Raw genomic sequence first — 27,461 nt, 5'->3', positions numbered from 1 at the left:
CCTTACTAAAAAGTCCCCCTTTCAGCATTGTAATGGACCACCAAGTCTACTATAGTTAAGGTCTACATCAACTCTCTATTTACAGCTTGACTCTAAGTGCGCTAAAATTCACATTGTTACTCAAAATGCCTTCAAATTTGGTATCCATCATCTAAATCCAAAGAAGAGATATAAGAATCGTCTTTTGGGAAAAGTGAAGCCAGTCCAGTACAGATTAGAGATCTTCTTAAGGAAAGGGTACCATGGTACAAATGTGGACAATGAAATCCAGTCAACATTGAAAGAGACGCCATTGTTGGTATCAGTACTAGTGGTAATAATGACGGGTTTCAGAGTAGCAGCCGTGTTAGTCTGTATCCGCAAAAAGAACAGGAGGACTTGTGGCACCTTAGAGACTAACACATTTATATGAGCATAAGCTTTCGTGAGCTACGGCTCACTTCATCGGATGCATTCAGTGGAAAATAATGAAGTCGTAGAGGTAGGTAGTACTGAAGTTGAAGAAGACAGCTATAGCGATGATGGTACTGAGGTCACAGACAGGCTTATGTCCTGTGCGGAAGCCAATACCACAGATGGTACCAAAGCAGCTGCTGATGAATAGCTGTAGATTCATATGGCACTCTCATTACTGAGGTAGGAATCAATGAAGATGGCAGTACCAGTAGCGTCTCTGAAAGTGGGTACTGAATGTATAGGCTGGGACTGAACAGATGGTCCCAGTTGCTCCAACAGTGATGAGTCCAGTACCGGGAGGTATAATGGTCGTTCGCAGTCGTAAAGGCCAGCAACATGTCAGGCACCGAGAGAGGAGGCAACATTTCAGCTGATGCCTCAGGAGACAATGCAGAAGGTGCAATCTCAATGGTACTGAGACTATCAGTACCAGAGTCAACAGCACTGTCTCATATGGTACTGGGGATTGCCCCTTGCAGCTTGTTGACTTCGTACTGGAGAACTTATGCTTGTGCTTCAGGGTGGAAGATTCAGAGATTCCCAGGCCAGAAGGGACCACTGAGATCATCTAGTCTGACTTCCTGTATATTACAGGACATAGAACTTTCCCAAAATAACTGCTAGAGCAGATCTTTTAGAAAAAAACATTCAATCTTGATTTAAGTTCCCAGTGATTGAGGATCCACCACGACCCTTGGTAAATTGTTCCAATGGTTAATTACTCTCACAGTTTAAAAATTACACATTACTTTCTGTCTGAATTTGTCTAGCTTCATCTTCCAGCCATCGGATTGTTATACCTTTCTCAGTTAGACTGAAGAGCCCATTACTAAATATTTGTTCCCCAGGTAGGTATTACAGACTGTAATCAAGTCACCCCTTAGCCTTGTCTTTGTTAAGCTAAATAGTCTATACTATAAGGCAGTGGTTCTCAAATTTTTGTACTGGTGACCCCTTTCATACAGCAAGCCTCTGAGTGCGACCCCCCTTATAAATTAAAAACAATTTTTATATATTTAACACCATTATAAATGCTGGAGGCAAAGCAGGGTTTGGGGTGGAGGCCGGCGGCTTGCGACTCCCCATGTAATAACCTCGTGACCCCTTGAGGAGTCCCAACCCCCAGTTTGATAACCCCTGCTATAAGGCATGTTCTCTAATCCTGTAGTCATTCTCATGGCTCTTCTCTGAACTCTCTCCAATTTATCAACATTGTTCCTGAATTTGACACAGTATTCCAGCAGCAGTTGCAGCACTGCCAAACATACAGATAAAATAACCTCTCTCCTCCTATTCAAGATTTCCCTGTTTATGCATCCAAGGATTGCATTAGCTTTTTTGGCCTCAGCATTGCACTGGGAGCTCATGTTCAGCTGATTATTCACCATGATTCCCAAATCTTTTTCGGGTGATGAAGGGAGGATTTCTTGTCTTCTGAAAAACCCCTGTAACCCAACCGATCTGGGGAAGGAGATAAACATTTCTCCTCACCAAAGCTTTTGTGAGAGGTTTTAGGCTGAAGAGGAAGAGCAATTGTGGTTGAAGGTATCTCAGATTTCTAAGCAGCTGAGTCCTCAGATGCTGAGGAAGATCTCATCACCTACTTAAGATGGTGCTCCCTCAGGCAACACACTCTGTTTCTTTTATGGGAGGGGAAGGATAAGCAGATAGAGCACTTGTATTGGAATGCCCCTCTCCCAAACAAAACAAACAGCTAGAATGTCTGTCACATCATTAGCAGGCACAGTCACTTTACAAGTGCTACACGGAATCCAGGACATTTCTGCGTAATTAATACAGACAAAAAGAGCAATAAAAGAAAAAATTCCCTTAAGGGGATGGTACTACTACTAACAACTATGACTATTTACAAAAAGCTAGGGAAAAACACTTTGTGAAGATAAAATAAGTTTATAAGAAGAAATGGGGAGCTCCAACTTTTGCCATGGATGATAAGAAGGATCTGAGAGGGAGGTGGAGCAGCTCTGCCTTTTACACCCTTGGGCCCCAGCGCAAGGATATGCAGGGCACACCTCCACCCCACCAGTACTGCAACCAAAACTCTCTGACCTGAGTGTACTGAAGGCACACACACCTACAGTGGAATGGACATGTGCATGAGCATTCAAAGGAGAACCTCTAGTTTAAAACATCCTGACAGCAAACAGACCCAATGCTTTGACCCTGCAGGATTACTTATGACAGAGCATTAGCCTTGCAGATGATCCAGGAAGAGCCACAGCTGGGAGGAGGATAGAGGAGCTATGTGTTTCAGGGGTCTAGAGACCTAGACTAATTCACGACACAGTCAAAAGACTGAGGACTTGCCTACATGTAAAATGTTACAGTGTAGACACTACCTATGATGACAGGAGGCCTTCTCCCACTGGTATAGGTCAGGGGTGGGCAAACTTTTTGGGCTGAGAGCCACATCTGGGTGGGGAAATTGTATGCAGGGTAGGGTGTTGGGGGTGCGGGAGGGAGTGCAGGGCGTGGGGGGAGGTGCGGTATGCAGGAACAGGCAAGGGATTGGGGCAGAGGAGGAGTGCGGGGTGTATGAGGGGGCTCAGGTGCAGGAGGGGTGTGGACTGCGGGAGGGAGCTCAGGGCAGCAGGTTGGGGTGCAGGAGGGGTGTGAGGTGCAGGCAGGGGGCTCAGGGCAGGGAGTTGAGGGGCAGGGTGCAGGAGGGGTTCAGGCTCCAGCCCGGTGCCGCTTACCTAAAGTGGCTCCGGGGTGGCAGCGGTACGCACTGGGGCCAAGGCAGGCTCCCTGCATGCCTGCCCTGGCCCCACGCCGCACCTGTCCAGGAAGTGGCCGGCACCACGTCCCTGCGCGGCCCCTGGGGGAGGGGGGGCACAGGGCTCTGCGTGCTGCCCTTGCCACACCTCCAGGTACCTCCCTCGAAGCTCCCATTGGCCGTAGTTCCCCGTTCCCGGCCAATGGGAGCTACAGGGGGCGGTGACTGAGGCAATTGCAATGCACGGGGCCCTCTGTGCTCCCCCCCAGCCCCCCGGGGCTCCAGGTATGTGGTGCTGGCCGCTTCTGAGAGTGGCACGGGGCCTGCAGCACCACAGGGGGGGCAATCCCGCAGGCCCGATCCAAAGCCCTGACAGGGCAGATCCGGCCCATGGGCCGTAGTTTGCCCACCCCTGGTATAGGTAATCCAGCTCCCCAAGAGGCAGTAACTAGGTCAATAGAAGAATTCTGTCTCCTCCACTTACCTGTTTGAAGATCTCATCTTCTTCCCGCCGGCGCCTCTCTTCTACCTGGCGGCGTCCACTCTCTTCTGCTTCCCGGATGCGCCGTTGCCTCTCAGCCAGCATGGCAAAAGCATGGATCTTCCTTTCTTCCTGAAGCCTCACCAGCTCTTTGGACAGGAAATCGAACATGTTCACTAATACCCTTCCTTCTATCCGAGCCAAGTGGTTCTCAACCAGTGAAAGCTTAACACAAAAACAAACAAGAATTGTATTAAATACCGTGAAGAATGCAAGTCCCTTTCTCATAGAACCACCACAGGCACATGAAAGAGCACAAACCCCTACTCACACACAAGACATAAGGCTAATTTATGTGTTCTGCATTTTTCTTTTAAAAACAGTGGACTTGATTCTGGGCTCTGCCATGGCCTCTGTATGCAGGCTCTGCAGAACTAATCAGTTGGGAATACTTCTGGGGAATTCCCGGTTGCTGAAGGACCACAGGAACGGTCCTATGCTGCCCCCTTTGCAGCCCTTGGCCTAGAGGGTTGGCCAGAGTGCACCGTACGCCAGCTATTCTGGGCTGCTGAGACAATGCATAGATTTTCATTGCATCAGAGAGTAAATCACAACAGCTTTTCAGGCTACTCTCACTTAGACTGGGGATTGCTCCTTTTCTCAGACCCAGAATGTGGGAGATACAAAAGTTGCATAAAACCACCTTCAGCAGTGCTTCCCCCTCATTTCTGTGCTGAGTTTAGTTGAGCCAGAATGAAGAATCAGGGCCAATAGTCGCAAATACAGCTTCTACCTGGGATTCAGAAAGTCAAATCTATGTCTTTATAGGTCAGATGTGTGCCAGAATAAATTGTTTAGAGGGCTGCACAATCACAAGTGCAAATAAATGTCTAACACTTCAGAGGATGCAAAATGTTTGTTTTGTACTATTTGTGACACCCTGGAACCCCAATATTCATCACTATCATGTAATTAGGATATGTTTTGTACAAAGCATGCCTTGTGAGGTATCATTCTAAAAGTCGTGATCTGTTACACAATAATATCTCATTGGATTGTATGTGCCATCATCGAACGTGAAATTATGAAGTTTGGCTATGTATGTGTTACTGAAACATGTTGTGAAGCTGAAAACACTCACAAGCAGCCTTTCAGGTGCAACAGTAAAAAGGCCAAACAATGTTAATGGCTCATTGAGGAAATGCACACCATCACAAGGATTACCCCAGGAACTGTGTACAACAGAAACCTCTCAGAGATAGCACTGTTTGACCCAGGTCACAGCAAGAGAGCTTTCCAGCAAGTGGGAAGAAGATATAAAAGGGGGACAATAGCATCATGATGGTACCTCACTCTTGCTACAACAACACACCTGAAAACACTTGAGGGGCAAGGACTGAACTGTGGGAAGTGATGATCCCAGGCTAGAGAGATTTTTAGCCTGTGTATGAAAACCTGGGAAAGCCAAGGCAACTTGTGCCTTAAGAATATGCCAGCCTGTTTATTGAAAAAGGTGAGAATTTGCAAATGTATATTGTACCTATCTAGTGTGTTAAGCTCAGTTTGTGGTTTTGTTCATATACTAAGGTAATCTACTCCTCATTGTTTTTGCTGATACAGACTAACATGGCTACCACTCTGAAACCTGCTTTGATATGTTTCAGAGTAACAGCCGTGTTAGTCTGTATTCGCAAAAAGAAAAGGAGTACTTGTGGCACCTTAGAGACCAAGTACTCCTTTTCTTTCTGCTTTGATATGTTTGCTATATCTTATAATCACTTAAAATCTATCTTTTGTAGTTATTAAACTTGTTTTGTCTACAACCAGTGTGTGTGGAAATTATAACTTGGGACAGAAAGCTGTTACATCTCTCTCTCTCCACATTGAGGGAGGGGGTGAATTTTATGAGCTTATGCTGTACAGTTCCCTGTGCAGTGCAAGATGGTGTAATTTTGGGTTTACACTCCTGTCATAAATATAAAGGGAAGGGTAAACCCCTTTGAAATCCCTCCTGGCCAGGGGAAAGCTCCTCTCACCTGTAAAGGGTTAAGAAGCTAAAGGTAACCTCGCTGGCACCTGACCAAAATGACCAATGAGGAGACAAGATACTTTCAAAAGCTGGGAGGAGGGAGAGAAACAAAGGGTCTGTGTCTGTCTGTATGCTGGTTTTCTGCCAGGGATAGACCAGGAATGGAGCCTTAGAACTTTTAGTAAGTAATCTAGCTAGGTATGTGTTAGATTATGATTTCTTTAAATGGCTGAGAAAAGAATTGTGCTGAATAGAATAACTATTTCTGTCTGTGTATCTTTTTTGTAACTTAAGGTTTTGCCTAGAGGGGTTCTCTATGTTTTTGAATCTAATTACCCTGTAAGATATCTACCATCCTGATTTTACAGGGGGGATTTCTTTATTTCTATTTACTTCTATTTTTTATTAAAAGTCTTCTTGTAAAACACTGAATGCTTTTTCATTGTTCTCAGATCCAAGGGTTTGGGTCTGTGGTCACCTATGCAAATTGGTGAGGCTTTTTACCAAACCTTGTCCAGGAAAGGGGGGGTGCAAGTGTTGGGAGGATTGTTCATTGTTCTTAAGATCCAAGGGTCTGGGTCTGTAGTCACCTAGGCAAATTGGTGAGGCTTTTTACCAAACCTTGTCCAGGAAGTGGGGTGCAAGGTTTTGGGAAGTATTTTGGGGGGAAGGACGCGTCCAAACAGCTCTTCTCCAGTAACCAGTATTAGTTTGGTGGTGGTAGCGGCCAGTCCAAAGATAACGGGTGTAATGTTTTGTACCTTGGGGAAGTTTTGACCTAAGCTGGTAAAGATAAGCTTAGGAGGTTTTTCATGCAGGTCTCCACATCTGTACCCTAGAGTTCAGAGTGGGGGAGGAACCTTGACAACTCCAGAGAGGGGGTGCGTGCCTTAGCAAGTGGGAGGTGCCTTAGCTGAGCCTTCCCAGCAGAGCTGATCTCAGCATGTGTGTGTATGAAGCTGCAGCTTGGTGTGTCCCTGTCTGTGTGTCTCCTGGTGAAAGAGAAAGCTTGGAGAGCGTGGCAACTTATCACAGCCCCACAGTGTGAAAGGGAGCTCAGGCAGGCTCAGTGATACCCCACTTCCAAGTGGCACCTCATGGGGAACCCATCACACTAGTCTCTTGCTGGGACCATCTGTGGGGACAGACAAAGACCTTTCCTCTCTCATCTGAACACTGGAGTGTAGCAAGATATAATTACTATACTTTGCCTCACTCGCAACTTTCATCCAAGGACCTCACAACGCTTTATAAACATTAATTAATAAAACCTCACAATGCCCCTTGAAGCGATGTAGGTCTTATCCCATTTTACAATTGGGGAAACTGAGGCACAAAGGTGCAGTGACTTGCTGAGGTCATACAGGGAGCCTGATTCTCTACTGTTTTATATATTGTGTTGTCATTTATACCTGTGCAAGATAAGTGTAATATGCTTGCAGATCCAAATGGTAGTGATTTACACTCACTTCACCTCTGAAGCAAACACCACAAGATTCCTGGTAGTGGAAACCAGATCCAGGGAATCTGTGACAGAGCTGGGAATAGAGCCCAAGTCTCCTTAACTACCTTCCACCCCCCTAACCCTAATCACATTGTTTTATGGGATTTGTGAGGATGATTGTGCTCTGGCAATGTAATGATATTGTGTAAGCTCATTATCTCCAGTATGGACTACACGGCAATAAGTTTAGGCAAAAAGCATTTTCTGAAGCTGGTTCAGATGTTGTGCCATTGTTGCAATGTCTCAGCAGGCAGTGGAATGTGCCTGTTATAAACTCAAGTAAACAAAACAAAACAATCCTGACTAGCAGCCAGTAATAAACAGGCTTTCCTGTGTTATGTACCAGTTTCCAAGACACTACACATTTCCAAACCAGCATCCAACAGAATGTGAAAATGTCACTGTAACACAGAGATGGAACTGAAAGTGTTCCTCTCGTGCCCCAGATGCTGTGAGGATGACGGAGGGAAGAGGATTTAATCTTCCCACTATACCAGCAGATGATATGGGACTACCATGAACCACTTCTCCTTAATACTTGGTTTTTGCTATATGTAAGGATTTCCTGGGCAGGATACAGATACTGCTGAAGACATTCCAAGATTAATGTTCTATCAGAATTTTGCCTTAAGTCAACACTCCCTCAAAACATATGTGATCATACCCCTCTGTCCAAACTGATTACAGTCCTAGCTGCAGAATCACAAGTAGTTTTATCCTCCCTATGTAGAATGCCTTGGGAAGTACTACCTGACAAAGTCAGTTTTAAACCATGATCCGCTGACATATAAAATGGCCAAAACAGCCTCCTAAAAATGAGAGTTGCTAATAGGTTTCTGAAATATGCACACAAATATAAAAATATTCAACAGGCTTTTAGGTCAGTTGGGGAGTTTTCCTTTTAAGAAGGTATAATTTAGGAAGGAGGACATTCACAAAACAGTACTGCTGTCATTAACTGTACTGCATAATGCACATCTCAGAAAGATCTTTACCCATGTAAATTTGTTCTATTTTCCCTTAAAGAAAAGTACATGAAACTTACTACAAAGTTGTAGGTGAACCCTTTGCATGTGTTAATTAAAAGTTAAAAGCCCTGAGATTGGGAGAATTGTAGTCTCTCTTCCTCAGGTCCTGGGAAAGCAAAGCAAGGGGTGGAGGAAATGCCAGCAGGGTTAGTTCAGATTCCACAATGAGATTTCCAGATATAGTGATCTGTTTGATCTCATCTTCACCCTTTGATCTCTTTCTCTCCAAATGTCATTCTGGACACTGAATTGACCCGCTGCTGGTATCTCCTCTATGCCTTGGCTCTGCTTTCCCAGGGCTTGAGGAAGAGACACTTCAAGTCTCCAAATCTCCGGGCTTTTAAATTTCATTTTTCCTTAGTTCAATAAAAGGGACTGTTCACCTACACCCCCATGGTGTTGTGTGTGTGTTATGCCTAGTGTCCTACACTTCTGCCCTCTGCACATGAAGCAGCATCTAGAAATACTGAAATGCTAGAATGTCACTGTTCTGCTAAGAGGTTGGAAGTGAATAGAACGAGACTGAATGTGTCAAATCTCAAATAGATTCTGGACAGCTGAAGAGGTCCAGGCCTATTTCTCTCTGGAAAAGGGGGACAGCGACTGCTTTAGCAAATTGACTCCACTGCTGGGGCACCATAAGGCCATTCACCTAGTATTAGTTGGTGGGTAAACCTTTCATGGCTATTTCTGCACAGCAGAGGCAGCTGAGAGGGTGTGAAGTTACAAGGGGATGGGATGCTTAAAACTAAGGGTACGTCTGCACTTGAAGCTAGGGAAGTGAATCGCAAGTTGAAGAGACATACCTGCGCTAGCTCTGATCAATCTAACATACTAAAAATAGAATGTGCCCATGGCAGCATGAGCTGCAAGAGGGACTAGCTTCCCCAAGTACATAGGTAGCCTCTCTGAGGGGCAATCACTCAGGGCAGCTACTCCTCCTGCCACTCATGCTGCCATGGCTACATTCTACTTTTAGCATGCTAGCTCAATCAGAACTAGCACAAGCATGCCTCCTCAAGCTGGGAATCACACCCCCAGCTCCACATGTAGATGTACCCTAAGTATAATGACACAAAATCTGTTCAGCAAAATGGCTTACTGAGGGGGTGACATGCATGCCTCACTATACTAACTGAAGGAAAGGCCTAACTAACTGCAGAGAAGTCAACTGACATCAACCATGTGGATCATAATCTGGATGGACTGAGGCTTTCATGATGAGGCACATTTTTCATGAACTGAGAGACCTGGAAATTGAAGTCCTCTGTTTACCCACAAAGCACGTACAGCATGGGCGGCAGCTATGCAAGCTTCTCAGGATGGAACCCATTATAGCAATAACAGAACACTTCAGTGCCCATGTCCATTCAGTCCTTTCCCTCAGCAAGGAAGCCAGTTTTTGTCACCTGTGATGGATTCTGCAACGTGGACAACACATTCACTTTCTATAAATACGTTGGTATCGTTACAAGAAAAAACAGACATTTAAAAAGGGATGGAGGAATGGATGAGTGGTGGGGGGTGTTATCCCCTTTATCTTAATAGCCAAACCTTGTGCTCATGCAAGTCGCGTTGTCGCTGTAAGGCCAGCGTTACTTGTTTCTCTGCCTTCTTAAGCAGATTCCCATCCTCCTGAAGCGCGTGAGTGGTGCGCAGTTCCCGAATCAGTTCCAATCGCTTCTCCTTCCCTTCAAACATCTTTCACATAAAATGAACAGCCATGGGAATAAACAGAAGATAAAATCTGAGAGTTTTGCAAACAGAAAATATCCTTTTCCTCCAAAGTTGGAGTCAGCTGTTTCCCATACCAGTTCTCTGTCTGTAGCACGTGGATCTTTGAGGAAAATCTCTGGTGCTATTGACAGGAAACCGAACTGACTGTAATGAATCCAAGGCCATATTCAGACACACACTATAGTTGTTAGCTAAACCCCACATGTGCTGGATGAAGGACCTAACTCAGGTCCTTCTGCTCCAGAGAACAGACAGGTCTCTATTACTTACTCAAAGGAGAACCTCCATTATCTTTCAGTTGCATTAAGACCTACCCAGCCTTCTTGTCACTGGAGGGCATGACAAATAAACTTAGCAGATCTTTGTATACCCAGAAGGGGTTAGAGTTAAACACTTGCTGGACTGGACTTTAAATTGCTGGCAGAATTGCCAACCCCATCAATTAAAAAATCAGATGTTCCCCTCTGCTCGCCCCCCCCCAAAAGATTTCTTATGTTTAAAAGCCAAATATCATTTCTTTAGTCAGTCTACTGATTTTTGAGCTTGAAGACTTACTCTCTTGCCTCCCCTGTGGGGAGGGGGAGAAGGTGGGGCTTGTTTCAGGCAGAAAATTCAATCTCAAGTATACGCTAAATACAATCAAAAATCTGGGGTGAGCCAATCTTCTCTTCCCCTTGACTAATAGGAATAGCTTTCTCCCTGATCCTTCCTCTGCCAGCTCCACCATGCACCCCCTTGGACACTCCTCAGCTCTCTCCCCATGATGCACCCTATCTCCTCCCCTGGGCCCTGTCCTTTTCTTTTCTCCCTTGTTCCAGTATCCACTGCCCCCTGCCCTTCCTCATACATGAGCCCAGCAATAGAAGGGCAGACGAACAGATAGGGTGCCTCTTCCTCACCTCCCCCAGGGACTGTTCAGATTGTTTAGCACCATTCAGTGCAGAAGTAAGGTTGTAGGGAGGATGTTGATACTGCTGTTGCGCTCTGTGGTGTCCCCAGAACCAATCCCTTTCATTCCCCCTACTTGGTTTAATGACTGCTGCCCTGCTGTGTGTGTGCAGTGGTGGGGAGTGGAGGCTCTGCGAGAGGGAGTGGTGCACTCTGGGGTGATAGGTAGGAAACACAGTCCGAGCTACCAGCCCACATGTCCAAAAGCTTCATACCCAAGTCAGACAGAAATTTCTGAGCTGATGCTGGTGAGAAGCCTCTAAAAATGATGGGAAGCCTTGGCGGGGAAGCTCTCAAAATTTTTGTGAGAGTCAACATCCCTACAATGGAGTCAAAGACATTGTTCCTATCAGGCCACTCCGGATGGGAGAAAGACTCAGAAAACCCAATTTTCATATCAAACCATTTTCAAAACTGCATTACTTATTGATACAGAACATATCATCTCTCACCTGGGTGCTGCATAAAAATTAGTCATCAGTAAAACAGAGCTAATCCCAATGGTACACAGAGAAGCAGCAGGTCTATAAAACAGACCCCCCCCCCACCTCCAACCCCCAAGATAGGCAAAATTATCAAAAGTGACCAAACCTGTACAGAAAGGCCCAACACCAAGTCCTGAATACGGCAATAAAGGATATCAGCGAACATTCTCAGGGAGAGAGTTCAACAGATAGGAACCTAGAAGTTCCTGTCAGAAGTTTGGACTGGAGAGCAAGGACTTCAGCCTTAGAAGGATATGGGATAAGGATATGAGGACATGTTGCTCAAGCACCTCAGGCCTGGATTAGTTCAGTGCTATTGGGAACAGATTTTTAATATACCCTCAGTAACCACTTTCAGCATTTTGAAAACAGAAATAGTCAAAGGGACACAGAATACCATGTTCTGAATAGCTCTGCCTCGGATTAACTTCTGCAAAAAGATTACTGCCAGTTCTAGCTCCTCTTCTCTCTGCCAACACACAACAATAATCCAGTTACAATTATGTATTTATTTTAGGGAGGAAGCAGAAGGAAAACTGAATGAGCCCTCCATCTAACTAGCTTTCTCAGAATACAATTGATATAACTAGTTTCATTGCTCTTCTGATTTCCAGAGAATAGAAGATGAGTCAGAAAAATATATATTTCTATATTTTACAAAATATGGGACAGACAGACTATACAAAGATTTACACTGGGGATTCTGAGAGGGAATTCAGAGAAGAGTAACTGTAGCCTATAGGATTAACCTGCTTGCTTGTATATCTATATATATATTTTCTTATAGTTTAAGTATTTGGTTTATTGTAATAAGTTTATAGATTTATTTTAAACAGATTGGCGAGCCTAAAACCCATACTATTAATATTAATAATTATTAATATGATTAATTAATTTAATTAAATACAAATTAAATATGAATTAAATTAATATTATTAGTACACCCTAAATCAGGCTACAGTAACATAAATGATTTGGGGGGATGGCAAGAATTACAATCTGGATTAAAAGAACTATATATATGTAGTCATTGACTAAGTGGTGACTGAGATGGGAACACAATCATCATTTACATGTATTAACAGTTCTAAACACTAAGGAAGGGGAACTTTTAGGAAATTTCCCCTGAGTTTCATTCTCCTGGTAAGGCTTATCAGTGTAGCATAGTGAGTTTGAAGACCCAGTGAATGACAATTTGGAAGTAAACAAGTTGTATTATTTTGGGGTTTGTAACAGGGTGTGCTGTCCTTTTAAGGGAGGCTACAGGCCTACCACAGTTTGTTCCTGATTTCAGCTCAGAACAGGGGCTAGGATAATGGAAAATGGGGCAGGACTATGTAAGGCAAACTCTGCTCAGACTTCAGAGCTATCACGGCATGATTCTCCTTGCTGCAGTCTCTGGAAGGGGCAAGGCTGGGACAGCTCAGGAGCTAGAAGGTCTGGGAAGAAGCCTGTGAAAGTGCGTGGTGTGGGATGGGGCAAAGGAAGCCTGGAGAGAAGAGGGGGATGGAATCCCAGAGAGGTTGTTCAGTGGAGTAAAAAACAGCTTGTGAGCCCTGCACTGTGAGGAAAAGAATCAGACTTGTGGGGAATGCAGAAGAAAGGGCCTGGGATAAGCGAAGTGGAGTGGGCTTGGGGCCTGGTGCATGCAACTGCTCTCACTTAAGGGTCTCTCCCAGCCTGGAGCTTCCGAAAAGCCCCTTCCCTTCCTTGCATCATGAGGGAAAACCCAAACAGACTGTTTTGTTACTCCAGAAAGGAAGAACTTTATAGTTTGGCTGGAAAGCTAAAGCTTAGCAAATCACCCAGCCAGCCAGAGGAGAAACTGAGGCGTAAAATGCCTTAGTGGCAGAGGGAGACTGTGAACCACAGAGGGAACTAAGACAGCTGCCACGTGTTGTATTAATTAGGATGGAATATATAGTCCAAAGAGTCAAAGGTGTTAACATGGGCCTGAAACTATCCAATATTAAACAGTTTTAAATAAGGCTCGGGGTCTGGTATACAGAAAGCTCAGCCTGTTTAGCACCATGGCAAATACCTTTAAAATCCTTTTTAACTTTAGATTAAAGATACGGAAAAGAGAGAAAAACAACATTTGAAATGTAAAGTATTAAGGGTTTCATTTTAATAGCACTCCTTATTCCCTCTCCCTTTAGCTGGGGAGAGTCTTGTTAGAAAGAAGCCCCCTCGTTTGACAGTAATGTATGGTATGTACAGTATGGTAATAACTGTTCTTATTTGGGGGTTGGGGGAAGAAACAGTTAGTTGAGATAGACTGGAGCTGTTGGAGTTGCTGGGGTTTTTAAAGTCCAATCCTGTTTTCTAAAAGACAAAACAAGATGAACACACAAAAAACAGGGAGAGAAGAGAACAGCAGAGATAGACAATACAGCTTCTATCTCTGACGTTAAGTCTCACTTGCACCTCATCACCAGAGAAACATAGACACAGTGCATGATCTTATCAGCCACTCTGAAACCTGGCAAACTTGTACCAAAATTGGGCTGTTTAGCGCACTGCATTTAGCTGCTTCTCTCTGGTCACAGGCTTACAGCAGTGCTGCAAAATACAGTCTTGGCTAGCTAAACCAGACTCTTATTAGAGAGAAGGAAAAAGGAGAGGGATAGGAAAGAGAAGAAATAAGGTGGAGAAGGGGAAGAACACACAAAGGGGCAGGGGATGTATGTGACAGTCTTATATCCCAGGTGGTAGCTGGGATTGAGCCGGAGCCAGTGGAGGTGACAATATCATTTGGCTCCCTCTCTGTGGTCAGGATTAGGATGAAGAAGATCCAGAGTCCCAGGAGACAGTGGGGGATGGCAGCCACAATGGCTGCCATCTTTCAGTCAGCCAGAGTCGCAGTAGCCAGCTTTCCCCACAGTCTTTTTTTCAGGGCACTAAAAGAGATTGATGGATGGAATAGTCCACCCCCTCATTATTTTGTCCACAAATTAGGCCTAATTTCTCACACATCAATTTTGGTTCACTGATTTCCAGTCCCATACTTTTCTTATTTACCTGGAATGGCCTTAGCACAGTCTGTGAATTATAGCACTAGGCCTTTTTGTTTTGACTGATTCATTCTATCTGACCTTTATACTTTTTCTCCCATCAACATTTACTGGTATAGGTAATTGTAACACTTTATACATTTTTGCTCACTTTTTACAGTTGAGCTCACAATTAGAGTAAATTTATAGGCTCAATTATTACAAACACACACAAAATGCCAGAGAAGTAAAAACAAACCCCCACAGGGTTTATTTACATTCTTGTGGGATGGTAGATGCAGAGCTACTCCCTGAATTTGGAGCAGTACAGCTGGCAAGTTTTGTGCAATTCCATGATTTTTCTTGACAGTGAGGAAAACGTCACTGCTTTTCTCTTCTCAGCAGAGCACGTGAGGGGATGCAGAAACCTATCACGTGCACCCTGCAGAAGCAGGAGGGGGAAGGGGGATCTACAGTCAGGATGGGGATTGGAGGAGCCTGGAGAAGACAGTGGGGACTGTCGGGTATTGGAGTGAGATAAAGGACAGCCTCTGAGCTTGTGAGAGTGTCACAGTTCCTGAGGTAAGTGCACCTCTGACCCTTTTATGGCCTTGTGGGCACACCCACTTAAGTCTCAAGTCTCTAGCTGTCATCTTTTTTGGGGCAATATCCCGCTATCTACTTCTTCTAGATCTGTGACTTAGAACAAAAGTATCAGAGAAATCATATCCTGAAAACAACTAACAGTTTATATGCCTGAGTGCCTTACCAGGTGTCACTCATCTCCCACAGGGAGACCCTGGTAGGTTTCAAGTACTTCAGGTCCTTTCTTGGGGCCCATATCTCTGGGTCACAGTCTCATGTCAGTTCTTGGCTTGGGTGAGAATGACCTCTCTCCCTACGTCAGGGTGGTCATTTAATACAGTTTTCAGGACTTTGCCAGGCCTTTGTGAAGGAAAGAGAAGAGTTGTGGATGCCTAGATTAGTCTCTTCCATTCTGTCAGTCTTCCATTACATTCCCTTCTGTCCCTGTCACTCCAGCTTGCCACATATAGCCTCTTGAGATGTTCATCTCTCAGCCAATGTCTCCATGATGGTTGCGACAGAAGTATTATCTTGTTCACAGAAAGCTCTGGCATTCAGGAGGGGTAATTGCAGAAGGAGCCCTACTCAGTCCCTGCATGATGGAAGATTCCAGCAGGGGAGGCTTGATGAGACTGCCGCATGCATGAGTGCAATGCCTGATGCCTGATTCCCTGTACCTATCAAGGTTCTCATAGTGCAGTAATTAGATGAAAGTCTAACGCTACAGTGCTTGTCAGTTTTATTTTTAAGTAAAAAACACTGTACAGAAGACAAAACTAACTTGCTCCCATATTTTCCTGGACACTCCTTGAGTAACTTGATAGTGACTAATACAGGGCTTACAGCAAAAACTTCTAAAAACATCCAACTTACAATTGACGGTCTTAGCAGTGTTGGAGTTAGGGGGCGAGGAACAGGTTTTGTTATCTTCTGAAGGAAACGAAGGGGCTTCTTTGGCTCCTTAACTCTATTCTTCTTATCTAGCAGTGCCTGAAACAGTCATACAATTTAGGCTCTTTCCATACAGAGTTCGAAAACTGTACTAGATAGCACACGACACTAGGGCCCAGTCATGCTGTTATGGAATTACAATGGGAGTTGAGGGCATTCAGCACCTTGCAGGATTGTACCTTTAATTCTCTTACCTATTCCTTCCATCTCAGCTCAAAAGTCAGGTGTTGTATATTATTGTTCAATAGGGCGGTCAGAAGACCTTGATAGAGTTTCAAGTAAGTGTATATTTACAGTACCTTGCTGGCAAGTGCATAGACTGACACTCACTCTTGTGAAATGAGTCCAGAGAGTGTTTGACCTTAACCCCTAAAACACTACATTTTGGAAAAGCACAGTTGGAGAACAATTTTACATTTCTAAAAAATGGAAATTCTGCTGAATCAATTACCTATGAATTATTTTTGCACTTTAAGTAACTATTTAGTATCAAGTACAGAGGCAACTTTCTTTGCAAACTGAAAGCAGTTAACAGCCTTTATAAACCAATCATAAATTATACACTGCCATAACTGGAATATGACCCCCTCTCTAGGCATATTTATTAAAAGTGCCAGATTTTAGAGTGCACAAAACGTCACTAACAGAGTTTGAAGACAAAGCAAAAAATGATATTCCAGGGGGTCTGTGACATACCGTACCTCAAAATAGCACCCTGTAACCCCCCATATTCATCATTTGTATATGGTTGTGATACTTTATACAAAGCATGCTATGTAAGGGGGGCAGGGATAGCTCAGTGGTTTGAGCATTGGCCTGCTAAACCTGGGGTTGTGAGTTCAATCCTTGAGGAGGCCATTTAGGGATCTGGAGCAAAAACTGGGGACTGGCCCTGCTTTGAGCAGGGGGTTGGACTAGATGATCTCCTGAGGTCCCTTCCAACCCTGAAATTCTAAGATATGAAAGATCATGATCTGCTGAAACTCATTGTTCTGTCAATATATATATATGTTGTTAGTGTTCATGAAGTTATGAGATTTTGCTATAGGGTTGTTATTGATATATGTTGATGAGTTTTAGAGTTGCTCAGTGCTATTTCTCCAGTGACAATAAAGAAGGTGACCCACGCAGGTGTTAAATGACCATTGACCAGCAGGAGAATTGTAAACAAGAGATCTACAATTCAATAAGAGATAGTTGTGCAAGCACCATACAAAGAGAATTGCTCAACTCTATGAATCAGTTGTGCAAGCACCACACAATGAAGACTGCTCAACACTATGACTCAGTTGTCCAAACAATGGGGACTCAACAAGGCCCACCAGGACATGTCTAGGCCAGTATCCTCCCTGGGACATTAACTGAAAGTATAAGATAAGGGACAGGGGCATCATGAGACCACCTCTCTCCTCCCCTATCTACGTTGAAGGCAAAAAGAATGCTGGGAAAACAAAGACTTTGAACTGAGATTGGTCCCAGGCTAAGAAGGAAATTCAGCCTGTGTATTAAGACCTGTAACCTACCTGCAACATCCAATGAGAAAAGCTGTTTGATTCAACTCTTGCTTCGTCTAAAAGTTTAGGATTTAGAATGCATATTTATTTTTTATTTTCTTAAGGTAACTATCTCTGATCTTTATGCCTTCCACTTATAACCACTTAAAATCTATCTTTCTGAAGTTAACAAACTTATTTTAATGTTTTATCCTTACCAGTGAGATTGTCTAAAGTGCTTGGGGAATCTGCTCAAGATTACAAAGGCTGGTGCATGTCCACTCTCCTTTGACAAAGTGGCAAACTAATTACTGAGCTTGCACTGTTCAAGAGAAGGTCTTGAGCAGTGTAAAAAGCTATATTTCTGTGGTGCAAGGCTGAGGGCTTGGGATATTTGCTGGTGTTTCCCTGTGTATAACTCATGAGTGACTTGGAGATCATTCATGCAATTTAGCTGGGTGTGCCTCTGCATGTTGGTGGCTGAGTGATAACAGCACCTGGAGGGGTTTGCTGCTTGACACTGGCAAAGCATTATGAGAGACAGCTGCAGTTGGAGAGTTAAGGGGGGACAGCGGTCTCACAGTTCCAGGTTGTACCCTGGGAATCCTGTCACAGCTTTGCAAATTTCTTCAGTCTAAATCAAATCTTAGAGTCTCATGTACACATCTCCTCCTACATAAAGTTTTGGAACACTTCCCCTCCCATTCACAACTGTATACTCTTGATGCCTGGAGAGCTCTAAAAATCAATATTGAATGCAGTATACAGTTCAGAAAATATCTAGCTCTGTTGGTTATAATCCATATAATATTTTTAAAATACTGCTGTTATAGTTTCAGTTATTAGATGACTAAACTGGTACATTTCAGAAACTTTCAAAGATAGAAGTTATTTTCCCCTCAAATGTTCACTTATTTATTCAGAGCCACAGAAACCTGGCCTGAAGGCTCATATCCAACGTACAAAGATGTTGTGTGAAGAAAACAGAAAACAGCACAAGGAACCAGCAAAAAGAGCTGTAAACAGGGGAATTTGAGTGGGAGTTCTGTTGGAGGAGAAGGGATGAGGCAAGCTGTTCCTTCAGGGCAGTGTGTGAGTTTTTGTGTGTTGTGTGATTTTTCTGTTTTGTGTTTTTTCTTTTTTCTCTTCAGTTTGCAGAGGCTGGTAGCGGGCAGTGTGCTTTGAGAGAAGCAGAACCCTGATTAGGGGGCGGGGCTTCCCTGATTGGGGTCCTATAAAGGCAGCCAAACAGTCAGCCAGTGGCACAGGAGCCAACAAACAGAGCTGTAAACTGGGGAGTTTGAGTGGTAGTTTGTAGTATTCTGGTTTTGTTTTGGAGCACTCACGGAGTCGGTGCCTAATCTATGTAATTGGTGACTCGCCTTGTCACCAGAGCTGATCCGGAGAACAGAAGAGTATGCTGTCTGCCAGGAGCTAAGATAGGGGATGTAGACCTGAGGCTGAAAAGGATCCTAAAGGGAGCAGGAAAAAATCCACTGATTGTCCTTAGTATGGGAAACAAATCAGACAGCTAGCTAGATTCTCACTGGAACGTATCAAGGGAGACTATGCAAGGCTGGGAAGATGCTTAAGGCAGTGGCTCTCAACCTTTCCAGACTACTGTACCCCTTTCAGGAGTCTGATTTGACTTGTGTACCCGCAAGTTTCACCTCACTTAAAAATTACTTGCTTATAAAATCAGACATAAAAATACAAAGAACTGTCACAGCACACTATTACTGAAAAATTGCTTACTTTCTCATATTTACCATTCACTTACAAAATAAATCAATGGGAATATAAATATTGTAAGCACATTTCAGTGTATACTATACAGAGCCATATAAACAAGTAATTGTCTGTATGAAATTAATTTGTACTGACTTTGCTAGTGCTTTTTATGTAGCCTGTTGTAAAACTAGGCAAATATCTAGATAAGTTGATGTACCCCCCGGGAAGACCTCTGCATAGCCCTGCATACCCCCGTTGACTTAAGGAAATGGAGGGTCAGGTGATCTTCAGTGGGCTTCCACCTGTCCCTAAAGGAGGAGAATGAAGGCAAAAATTAAGGGAATTTAGTTAGGGAAGTGGACTGCACTGAAGAACATATACACCAGGCCCTTTAAGACACCCTGTTTGTGGGATACTTTCTCAAGGTTAAAAAGTGTAAACATTTGAATTTCTCATTTTAATTAGTACTTCTCACATATTAAGTAGTTAGACAATTTTTCTGAACTTGGGTGCAAAATATTTTCCTTGAGAGTAGATCCTTCTTGTAGAGGAGACATAACTGAGTCGTGCTTGCCACCTGATTGAATATGAGAACCAGGACCTCCCTGTAAAATATGGGACCACCTGGCTCACTTGTGCCCCTTTTTTATTGTCCCGGAGAACATTGTGAACAGAAAAGGACAGCTATGCTCTTGGCCTTTAGAGAAAGTGCATGATTGTAGCTATGGATACTATATGACATCAGTGGTACATCTTGGCTGATCAGGACTGGAGTTTTAGCTCTTAGGATCTATCTAATCACTCTAATCTTTTATCATTAACCTTGGATTAAGTTGTTCCATGAATGATCTTCCCTGTTCTTGAAGCTGGCATAAATTTTTTGCACTACTCTGATTCCAACGAACTGTGGCCTTCTGAGTTCCCCCAGGCAACAGCACAAAGGAGGACAGGGATGATGGGTCCTGAGAGATTAAGGAACTTCTGGAGAAGACAACTGGAATCTCTCACAATGGTATGTTGGTGCCAGAGTCCTTCGTTCTTATTCAAGACATCAGAGACCTGACAAATGTGATCATTTGACATCTATTATTATGTCCAGAAGTGACAGACTGCATGACATCATTTAGCTGTTGGTAGTGTTGACAAATTCATGTTACTCTGGAATACAATCTGGACTGTGTGAAGGCTCCTTTATGGGCCTTTTTCAGAAAGGGTGCTCCAATGAGCAGGTCCTCTTAGCATGGGTATACACAAACCCTTTTTTGCCCAAGGAAAACACTTTGGAAAACATCCTTAGAGGCAGGTAGGACAAACACAAAGCAGCATAGTGGTAACATTATGTGTTGCATGTGAAGTTGAGAGATTTTCTGTGGGAGGCTCATGTAATATGTGTAGATAGATGTTCTTAAGATCACTTAGTGATAGCTGCTTTTCTTTAGAAATTGTTGCTATGTTGGAATTTAGGGTATCTATCCTGAACTGTGGTGACAGCAGGAATCTGTTCAAGAATTTCCAGTTGAGCACTCCTCAGTCTTCGGCATGTTTGGGCACTGGAAAGAGGACTGACTAAAGCCCTAAGCCTTCTTGTTCCCTGGGAAATCAATTATCCTAGTTTGAAACAGATGGCATTCTAGTCTTTATATGTTGAGGTTTCAATTGGAGGAAGAGGGAGAAGCCAATAACCCTGGTTTTGGAGTGCCATTTAATTCTAAGATGTAGGCCAGGCTTCTCTCCCATTTCTTCCTACATTTCCTTTTTTACAGGAGCTTATCTGGAGGAATACAAAGTCCACCTAATACTCCCGAGAATGGTTTCAAGTTACTTCTCAAAAAACTGATTCTGAGTTTCCTCCTGTGTGGGCTCTAGCCCCAAATCTGAAAAAAAGCTGCCTATGCTCTCAGAAAGACAACTGAGTTTCCTCTGAATTTCCCCATCCCTTTTTTGTCCCTTTAGAGCCTTTACCATGGGAAAATTTGTATTGTGGCAAACTAGAAAACGAGGAGATGGAGGAACAGAGAGTCCTTGAATGGCTTGCTCATCTTTTACTGGGAAAACCAAGCCTTTGAAATGTCCTTTGCAGAGGACTTTGAATCCTGTGCTCAGAATCTAAAGCTTCTTTCCTGATGCCTTTAACCTTTCCTTCACTGTTTCTCAGATTTATAGGGGGGGGGGAACAAGATTAATTAGCCTCTCAGGACCCAACCACTGAGCATATTCTGATCTTACAAGGTTCCCTCTCCCCCTTATTTGTAGGACAGAAGGAGACTACCACTAAAGAGGGGATCTGAAGGGAGAACTGTACTGCTGCTGTGCTAGAGAAGTAAGGGTAACATTTGAAAAGATCACTCTTAAGATGATCCCTAAGTGGTTTCCTTAAACTTTATAGCTGCTCTCTAAACCCCTTCCTGAGGAAAGGGCAGGGGAAGCTTTCACATGGCACAGCCATGGTGATTCACTGAATCCTATAGAAAGGCAGAAATAGCTCCAAAAGGGCTGACTCACACCTTGTTAAAGAAAGCAGGGGAAACAGTCAGAAATAAGTGGTAAGCCAAGAGGCCTTTTACTGCCTGCTTTCTTCATGTCTGGGTTGCTCTCTCTGTCATCTCTCCAGGACTGTCGGTGTGGAAGAGAGTAAGAAAGGTAGGGCTTGGTCAACCCACAGCAAATAGGGTTATGTTAACCCTGGCATTTTTGCACCCTTTTCTGCCAACTTCTCTCTCTGGCTGCCTGTGAGGCATTCCTGACAGAACAACCTGTCCAGATATGCTACGCTAGAAGCTGCTGCAGCCAGCTACTTCAGTATCAGAAAGGGGTTTCTGGCAATCTTGCTGTAGAGCCCCCCAAAGCTAAATAACAGCCCAACAATGCTTAGAATCCAATAAGCTGACTATTATGATAAAAAGAATCCTTTTCTGATTGTTTTATTTTCTTGTTCCTTTGGGCAGAAGAACTGGTTAAGCCTCCCTGCAGTTGATGGAGCCAGTTCAAGCTGACTAGCGGGGTCTTCAAGGGTGTGGCCATCCCCATCCTGCCTTGATTGACAGGTCTGGCTCTGCCTCCAAGTAACCACAGGTAGGAGTAAGACCCATTGTAATAGATATGCAGATTTTTGTGGAAAAAAGAATGTGTATTTTAGGTGTTTTTAATTCAATAAATAAATGTTTTCCCTCTTTTGAAAAATCCATCACAGTAGACCAGATCCATGGCTGGTGTAAATCAGTGCAGCTTCACTGAAGTTATTTGAGCTATGCTGATTTATAGCAGGTAAGAATCATAGAATATCAGGGTTGGAAGGGACCTCAGGAGGTCATCTAGTCCAACCCCCTGCTCAAAGCAGGACCAATCCCCAATTTTTGCCCCAGATCCCTAAATGGCCCCCTCAAGGATTGAACTCACAACCCAGGGTTTAGCAGGCCAATGCTCAAACCACTGAGCTATCCCTCCCCCACAAATCTGGCCCACTACCTCTATTTTCACTCTGAATTAAGTCTCCCCTGCTCCATCTATTTCTCTCAGCTGACACCAAGGAAAAGAGCCATCATTACTGACCAGCCAACTCTGGGGACCACTTGTAATCCATGACTACAGTTTGGGAATCTTTACTATAGTCTGTCAAAACCATGAGAAGTCCTTAAACAGACAGACAATGCAATTGCTGAAATGGGAATTTAGCCAGAAAACCATGAGCTGACATCTCTAACTCTTGGAAGAATGCCAGGAATATCTTGCCATCTGATCATGACCACAGGTGATCAGGACCTTGGTTTTATGCAGAAGACACATGACACCTCCAATAGCATAGAGCAGGGATGGGCAAACTATGGCCCACAGGCCACATCCGGCCTGTCAGACCTTTTAATCTGGCCCTCAAGCTCCATTGCTCTACTCCAGCGCTCCGGTTGGGAAGCACGGTTGGGGGCTTGCCCTGCTCTGTCCGAGGCTGGGGGCTTGCATGACGGGCGTGAGGGCACGCATGTTACTCCGGCTGCAAAACCCGAATGTGCTTTACGCGCCATCAGAGCCTGGAATGTGCGAGCCCACGTGCCTGCTACTTCTTGGCTTAGGTGACGCTGATGTTTTAGTAGTGTTAATTTTCCATTGTTGAGGATAAAACAAAGAGCAGTTGGCCAGGGAGCACTCGAAAGCAGTTTTCAAAGTTGTGGGCTGTCGGAACCTACGTGGGAGGAGATTTCTGAGAGTAGGGGGCTGGTGAATCTCAGTGAGTTCTAATGACTGGAAGCTGATGCCCAACAAATCCAGGCTAGAGAGAAAGGGCGTGAAAAGTGGGTAAGTTGGTTTAATTATTGTAATATATTGTTATGATGGTATATTTATAATAGTATGTAAGGTTTTACGTTTATTTCTTCTAAAATGTATCTTTATTAAATAACGTTTATTTGAATATCTCTGAAGTGTCAATTTCGAGAGCATTCATGGCCTGCCATACAGTTTCCATACCCACATGTGGCCCTCAGGCCAAAAAGTTTGCCCACCCCTAACATACAGTGTACCACCACAGGGGGCATTGGTTCAGTACTGACTCCATAAAGACAGCTCCTTAGCACTTCCTACGCATCTGAAGTTTTTTCCTTGAAAATTTTCCCTCCAAGTAGTGACCAAATCCAACACTGTCTTTCATAAGATCAGATGACTGAATTTGAGGTAGTATGGTAGTTATTTCAATGCAAGATTTCAGCTCTATTAACAGAAAGTTACTGCCTGTATTAAATATATTATTGTGCTACATTAAAACAAGAAAAAAAATTATATACACACACACTATGCATGACTACATATTTCTTATCAACTGGATTTGAAGAAAAAACTAATAAAACGGTGTGTATAATAAATAATATTTACTTTAGGAATGCCTTATCCAATAGGCCTGATTTTCAAAAACACAGGTCTGTAATTGCAACACAAGATGCATGCCTTACAATTCACCTACAATTTACAATTTCAACTGTAAATACTGTGACTGCATGTGCAGATAGGGTATTTGCTTAGACATTGGTCATTTACAGGTGTGGACAACAGATTTGCTTGCACAGATGTAGTGACAACCATGTGCGTTTTATGTATTCAGACAATCAGACGATACTTAACTAAGTTGGTAGGTAACAGCAGTGATCTGCTTCCACTGATCTAATCCAATTTGGATAAGTTGGGACAATTGACCCACTTTACTTCAGATGTGCAGAATTTTGAAAATTCTGATTCTGCTTTGGTTGATTTAAATAATAATAATTTGACATTTTAACCAATAGGTTTGTTGTATTTTTAATTTTTTTTAAAGAGATGGGGAAAGGAAGGCAAGCATAGGGAAGAGGAGAACTGCTGATTTACATCAGATTTCATAGTCTCATCACATTTTCATAGGGCAGAAGAAACAAAGAGGAGGAAAAATGGACGTCCGTGAATGACTGGGGATGGGAAAGAGAGAAAGCTACTCCTTCCGCCAAACTAGGAGGCTTTCCACAGGGTATGCACAGAAGAGGGAAAATGTGGAAGAGATAGAAAAAGGGAGACTAGTTGAGTTCAGAACAGTACTCATCATGCCAAATGACAACCCACTAGTTATTCATATTTGATATGTTCTCTCCCTGAAGATGGCCTTATTTCTGTCTTTATAAAAGCATTAAGAGGGGAATTTAGGAAGTGAATTTGGAGATAGTTGACAGCTGTGCCTTCCCAATAGCATTTCCATGTAAGGTACATCTCAAATCTAGAAAGAATTTACTTGCTCTTGGCTGCAGCACCATACCTGGTGAACCTGTGCCAGCTCCATATCTAGCCTAGCAGTCCGCTTAATAAACCCTTCTTTAGTGGTGGTGGTCTTGGGTTTCGGAGCTTTGGTCCGGGGCTGAGTGACAGAGTCTGGGAGAGATGCCTCCAGTTCAAGCAATCCTAGAAAAGATGGAGTGAGAGTATGAGACAGGGCGGAAGAAGAGAGAGATATTAGATTGTTGTACAGGCTTATGCTAATATTTTTAGTCAATAACATATAATTTAAGATTTTCCAAGCTGCCTTACCCTCGTAGGTGTTAAGAAAGTGGTTTTTTACTACATAACGTTCAGAATGGTTGTCCGGAAAATAACCAATTCTGGACAGAGGTCCATAGGGCTGTGATGCATAATCAGTATAGTCCCTGATGACATCTCGTCTCTCCAACTTCCCCTCCACATTCTTCCCTTTAGCTATCAGCTTTCTCATTGCTGAAAAGGAATTGCAACCATGAGACATTTCCTGACATGTACAGTTCTGAAAGAGTCATATCCTAAGAAATTCAGTCAGGCTGTCATTCCTCTAGTATGAAGTGTGGCTGACAGACCAATATGACCCAAGGAGTTCTATAGTGTGGTCTGTGGATGTCCTCATCTTGAATACACAGTTGCAGCCTTGTAAAAATGGAATGGCGAGAGATAGCTTGGTATGGAAACTAAGTCCCCCTTCCACTATTTCTTTATCCTCCAAATTACCTTTTGTATGTTCGTGTTTAATTTTTCTCACTCTCTCTTCTTTGTCTTGCTGACGGTTAAACCAACGGGTGTCCAAACGATTGACATCCACCTCATTCTGACCCTCCTCTCGTCTCCTCAAAAGCTTCTTTAAAACTTCTAGTCGAACATCTTGCAATCTTCAAGAGAAAAAAAGGCAAGGTATAAATGGAGGTGCTCACAGAGCTCCCAAACTGCACTGCTATATTTAAACACAACCTACCCATTGACCTATCCGTAAAATACAGCCAGACTGCAAATATCACATTTTAGTCTTTTCATTTTTAAAAGTGAGTTTATCCCTGGTGCATTTTTTCACCAAAAAACTCCCCAAAAGTCAGTGTACTTCAATTTCAGTGTGGTTCCTCCATGCCCGTTCATAATTTCATCTATTCTGAATACCCCAACAAGAGTGCCATTTGTGGTGGTGGTTTTTCGGAGGTATTGGATTCAAATTACAAAAAATGATGACCTTCAGTCATTAATGAATAGGCAACCTAGAGATAAAAGTCCATGCATTCTACTGCCAATCCCCTGACCTACTTGATTTCAAACTCCACTTAGGTTCCTTACAACTGAAAGAGAAACACTGTGTCCAATTTGCACCTACTTTTCTATTTCCTGTTCTCTAAAGGCCCACTCTTTTCTCTCCATGTCATCCATCATCTTCCTCCTCTTCTCAGTTTGTGAGAGATCACTAAGTGGTGGTAGAGTTGCTTCCCAGGCACGTTTCTCCCGGGCACGTTCAATCATCTCCACCTCAGCTTGTCCCGCTGGAAGACCCCGCCCTTACAGGGACAAGAAGCAGTAGTTCTTTAGAAAGATTGTGGGGCAGGGCAATATCCATGAGTAACATATAAAGCTATTAGAGCGATAAGCACAGTTGAAAATCGTAGAGTAAATAGAGAGAGAATACTTGACAGATGGAAGTTAACAAATCTGAGGCAACAAGCTCAGTGAGTTTTAAAAATGTGAATAGTCTGCAGTTACCATGATTATGGTAACAGTAAAAAGGGGGTTGTCATTCCTCCTGCTCCTGGGCATAAAGAGATCCGTTTGGGGGCAGGGAAAGGTAAGAAAGAAATTTCCCTTCCAAGGAACAGCATTCATATTTAGATGCATTTTGAGGATTGACACCTTACTCTGAAGCATCCAGCATTCACCACTGTTGGAGGCAGGTGGCATTCATAGTAGTGGAAAGAAAAATGAAAATCATAATAATAATAATAATTTGCACTTACAATATCTTTTGCCATTTAACAAAAAGATCTCAAAACACCTTATAAAATGCCTCACAATTGGCCTGTTATGTAGGTAAATATTTTTATTACACCCATTTTAAACCTAGATAAACTGATACATCCCAGTGAAACACAGCAAGGTAATGTCAAAGCTGAGAGAACTGACATCTGATAGAGAAAAACAGCAATTCTGCCATTCTCAAGGGAAGAGAGCACTATTATTGTAAAGAAATGTTTATGGTTCTTCCAACTCACCCCAAGTGAGAATGGCAAGTGTCAGCAGTTCAGGGATTGAACCCAGAGGTACTACATATTCTGGGGAATACGGGTCAGTCTGAGCTTCGCCATCCCGATAATCCGTCTGTGTACCCAGAGTTCGTGATGTGGGGGAGCGTGATCTGTCACTGGTCATGGAGGGGTAAACATATGGCTCTGTTCTAAAAAACAAACATGAGCCAGAACATGTTTTTGTATATGCTGTCACATTAATTTTTTAAAACTTGAGATAATATTCATTACAGATGTGATTTTCAAAAGTGCTCAGCTTTAGCTTAACTCTGCTCC

The 27,461-nt window shown here is 43.4% G+C and overlaps 1 protein-coding gene across 5 annotated transcripts in view; it reads right to left on the bottom strand.

Moving 5' to 3' along the window:
- The window catches only part of CFAP91 (cilia and flagella associated protein 91), a 68,154-nt gene that overhangs the window by 25,970 nt on the left and 14,723 nt on the right, over nucleotides 1-27,461 (bottom strand). For 3 of the 5 annotated variants that reach the window (XR_012154673.2, XM_073309344.2, XM_073309390.2), the window contains exons 6-14: nucleotides 27,153-27,334; nucleotides 26,267-26,444; nucleotides 25,639-25,796; nucleotides 25,192-25,374; nucleotides 24,923-25,065; nucleotides 15,857-15,973; nucleotides 11,803-11,874; nucleotides 9,790-9,936; nucleotides 3,678-3,899 (exon numbers count right to left, since the gene is read on the bottom strand). Coding sequence is in view for 4 of the 5 variants with exons in the window: in XM_073309344.2 (XP_073165445.2) it covers nucleotides 3,678-3,899; nucleotides 9,790-9,936; nucleotides 11,803-11,874; nucleotides 15,857-15,973; nucleotides 24,923-25,065; nucleotides 25,192-25,374; nucleotides 25,639-25,796; nucleotides 26,267-26,444; nucleotides 27,153-27,334 (1,402 nt within the window). In the remaining variant the exon portion in view is untranslated. The remainder of the gene's footprint in view (nucleotides 1-3,677; nucleotides 3,900-9,789; nucleotides 9,937-11,802; nucleotides 11,875-15,856; nucleotides 15,974-24,922; nucleotides 25,066-25,191; nucleotides 25,375-25,638; nucleotides 25,797-26,266; nucleotides 26,445-27,152; nucleotides 27,335-27,461) is intronic. The other 2 variants (XM_073309365.2, XM_073309373.2) reach the window with 2 other exon arrangements.

The sequence above is a fragment of the Lepidochelys kempii genome, chromosome 1 (genome assembly GCF_965140285.1).
Source record: "Lepidochelys kempii isolate rLepKem1 chromosome 1, rLepKem1.hap1, whole genome shotgun sequence".
Lineage (NCBI taxonomy): Eukaryota > Metazoa > Chordata > Testudines > Cheloniidae > Lepidochelys > Lepidochelys kempii.
This window is presented reverse-complemented; position numbering and strand designations above follow the sequence as displayed.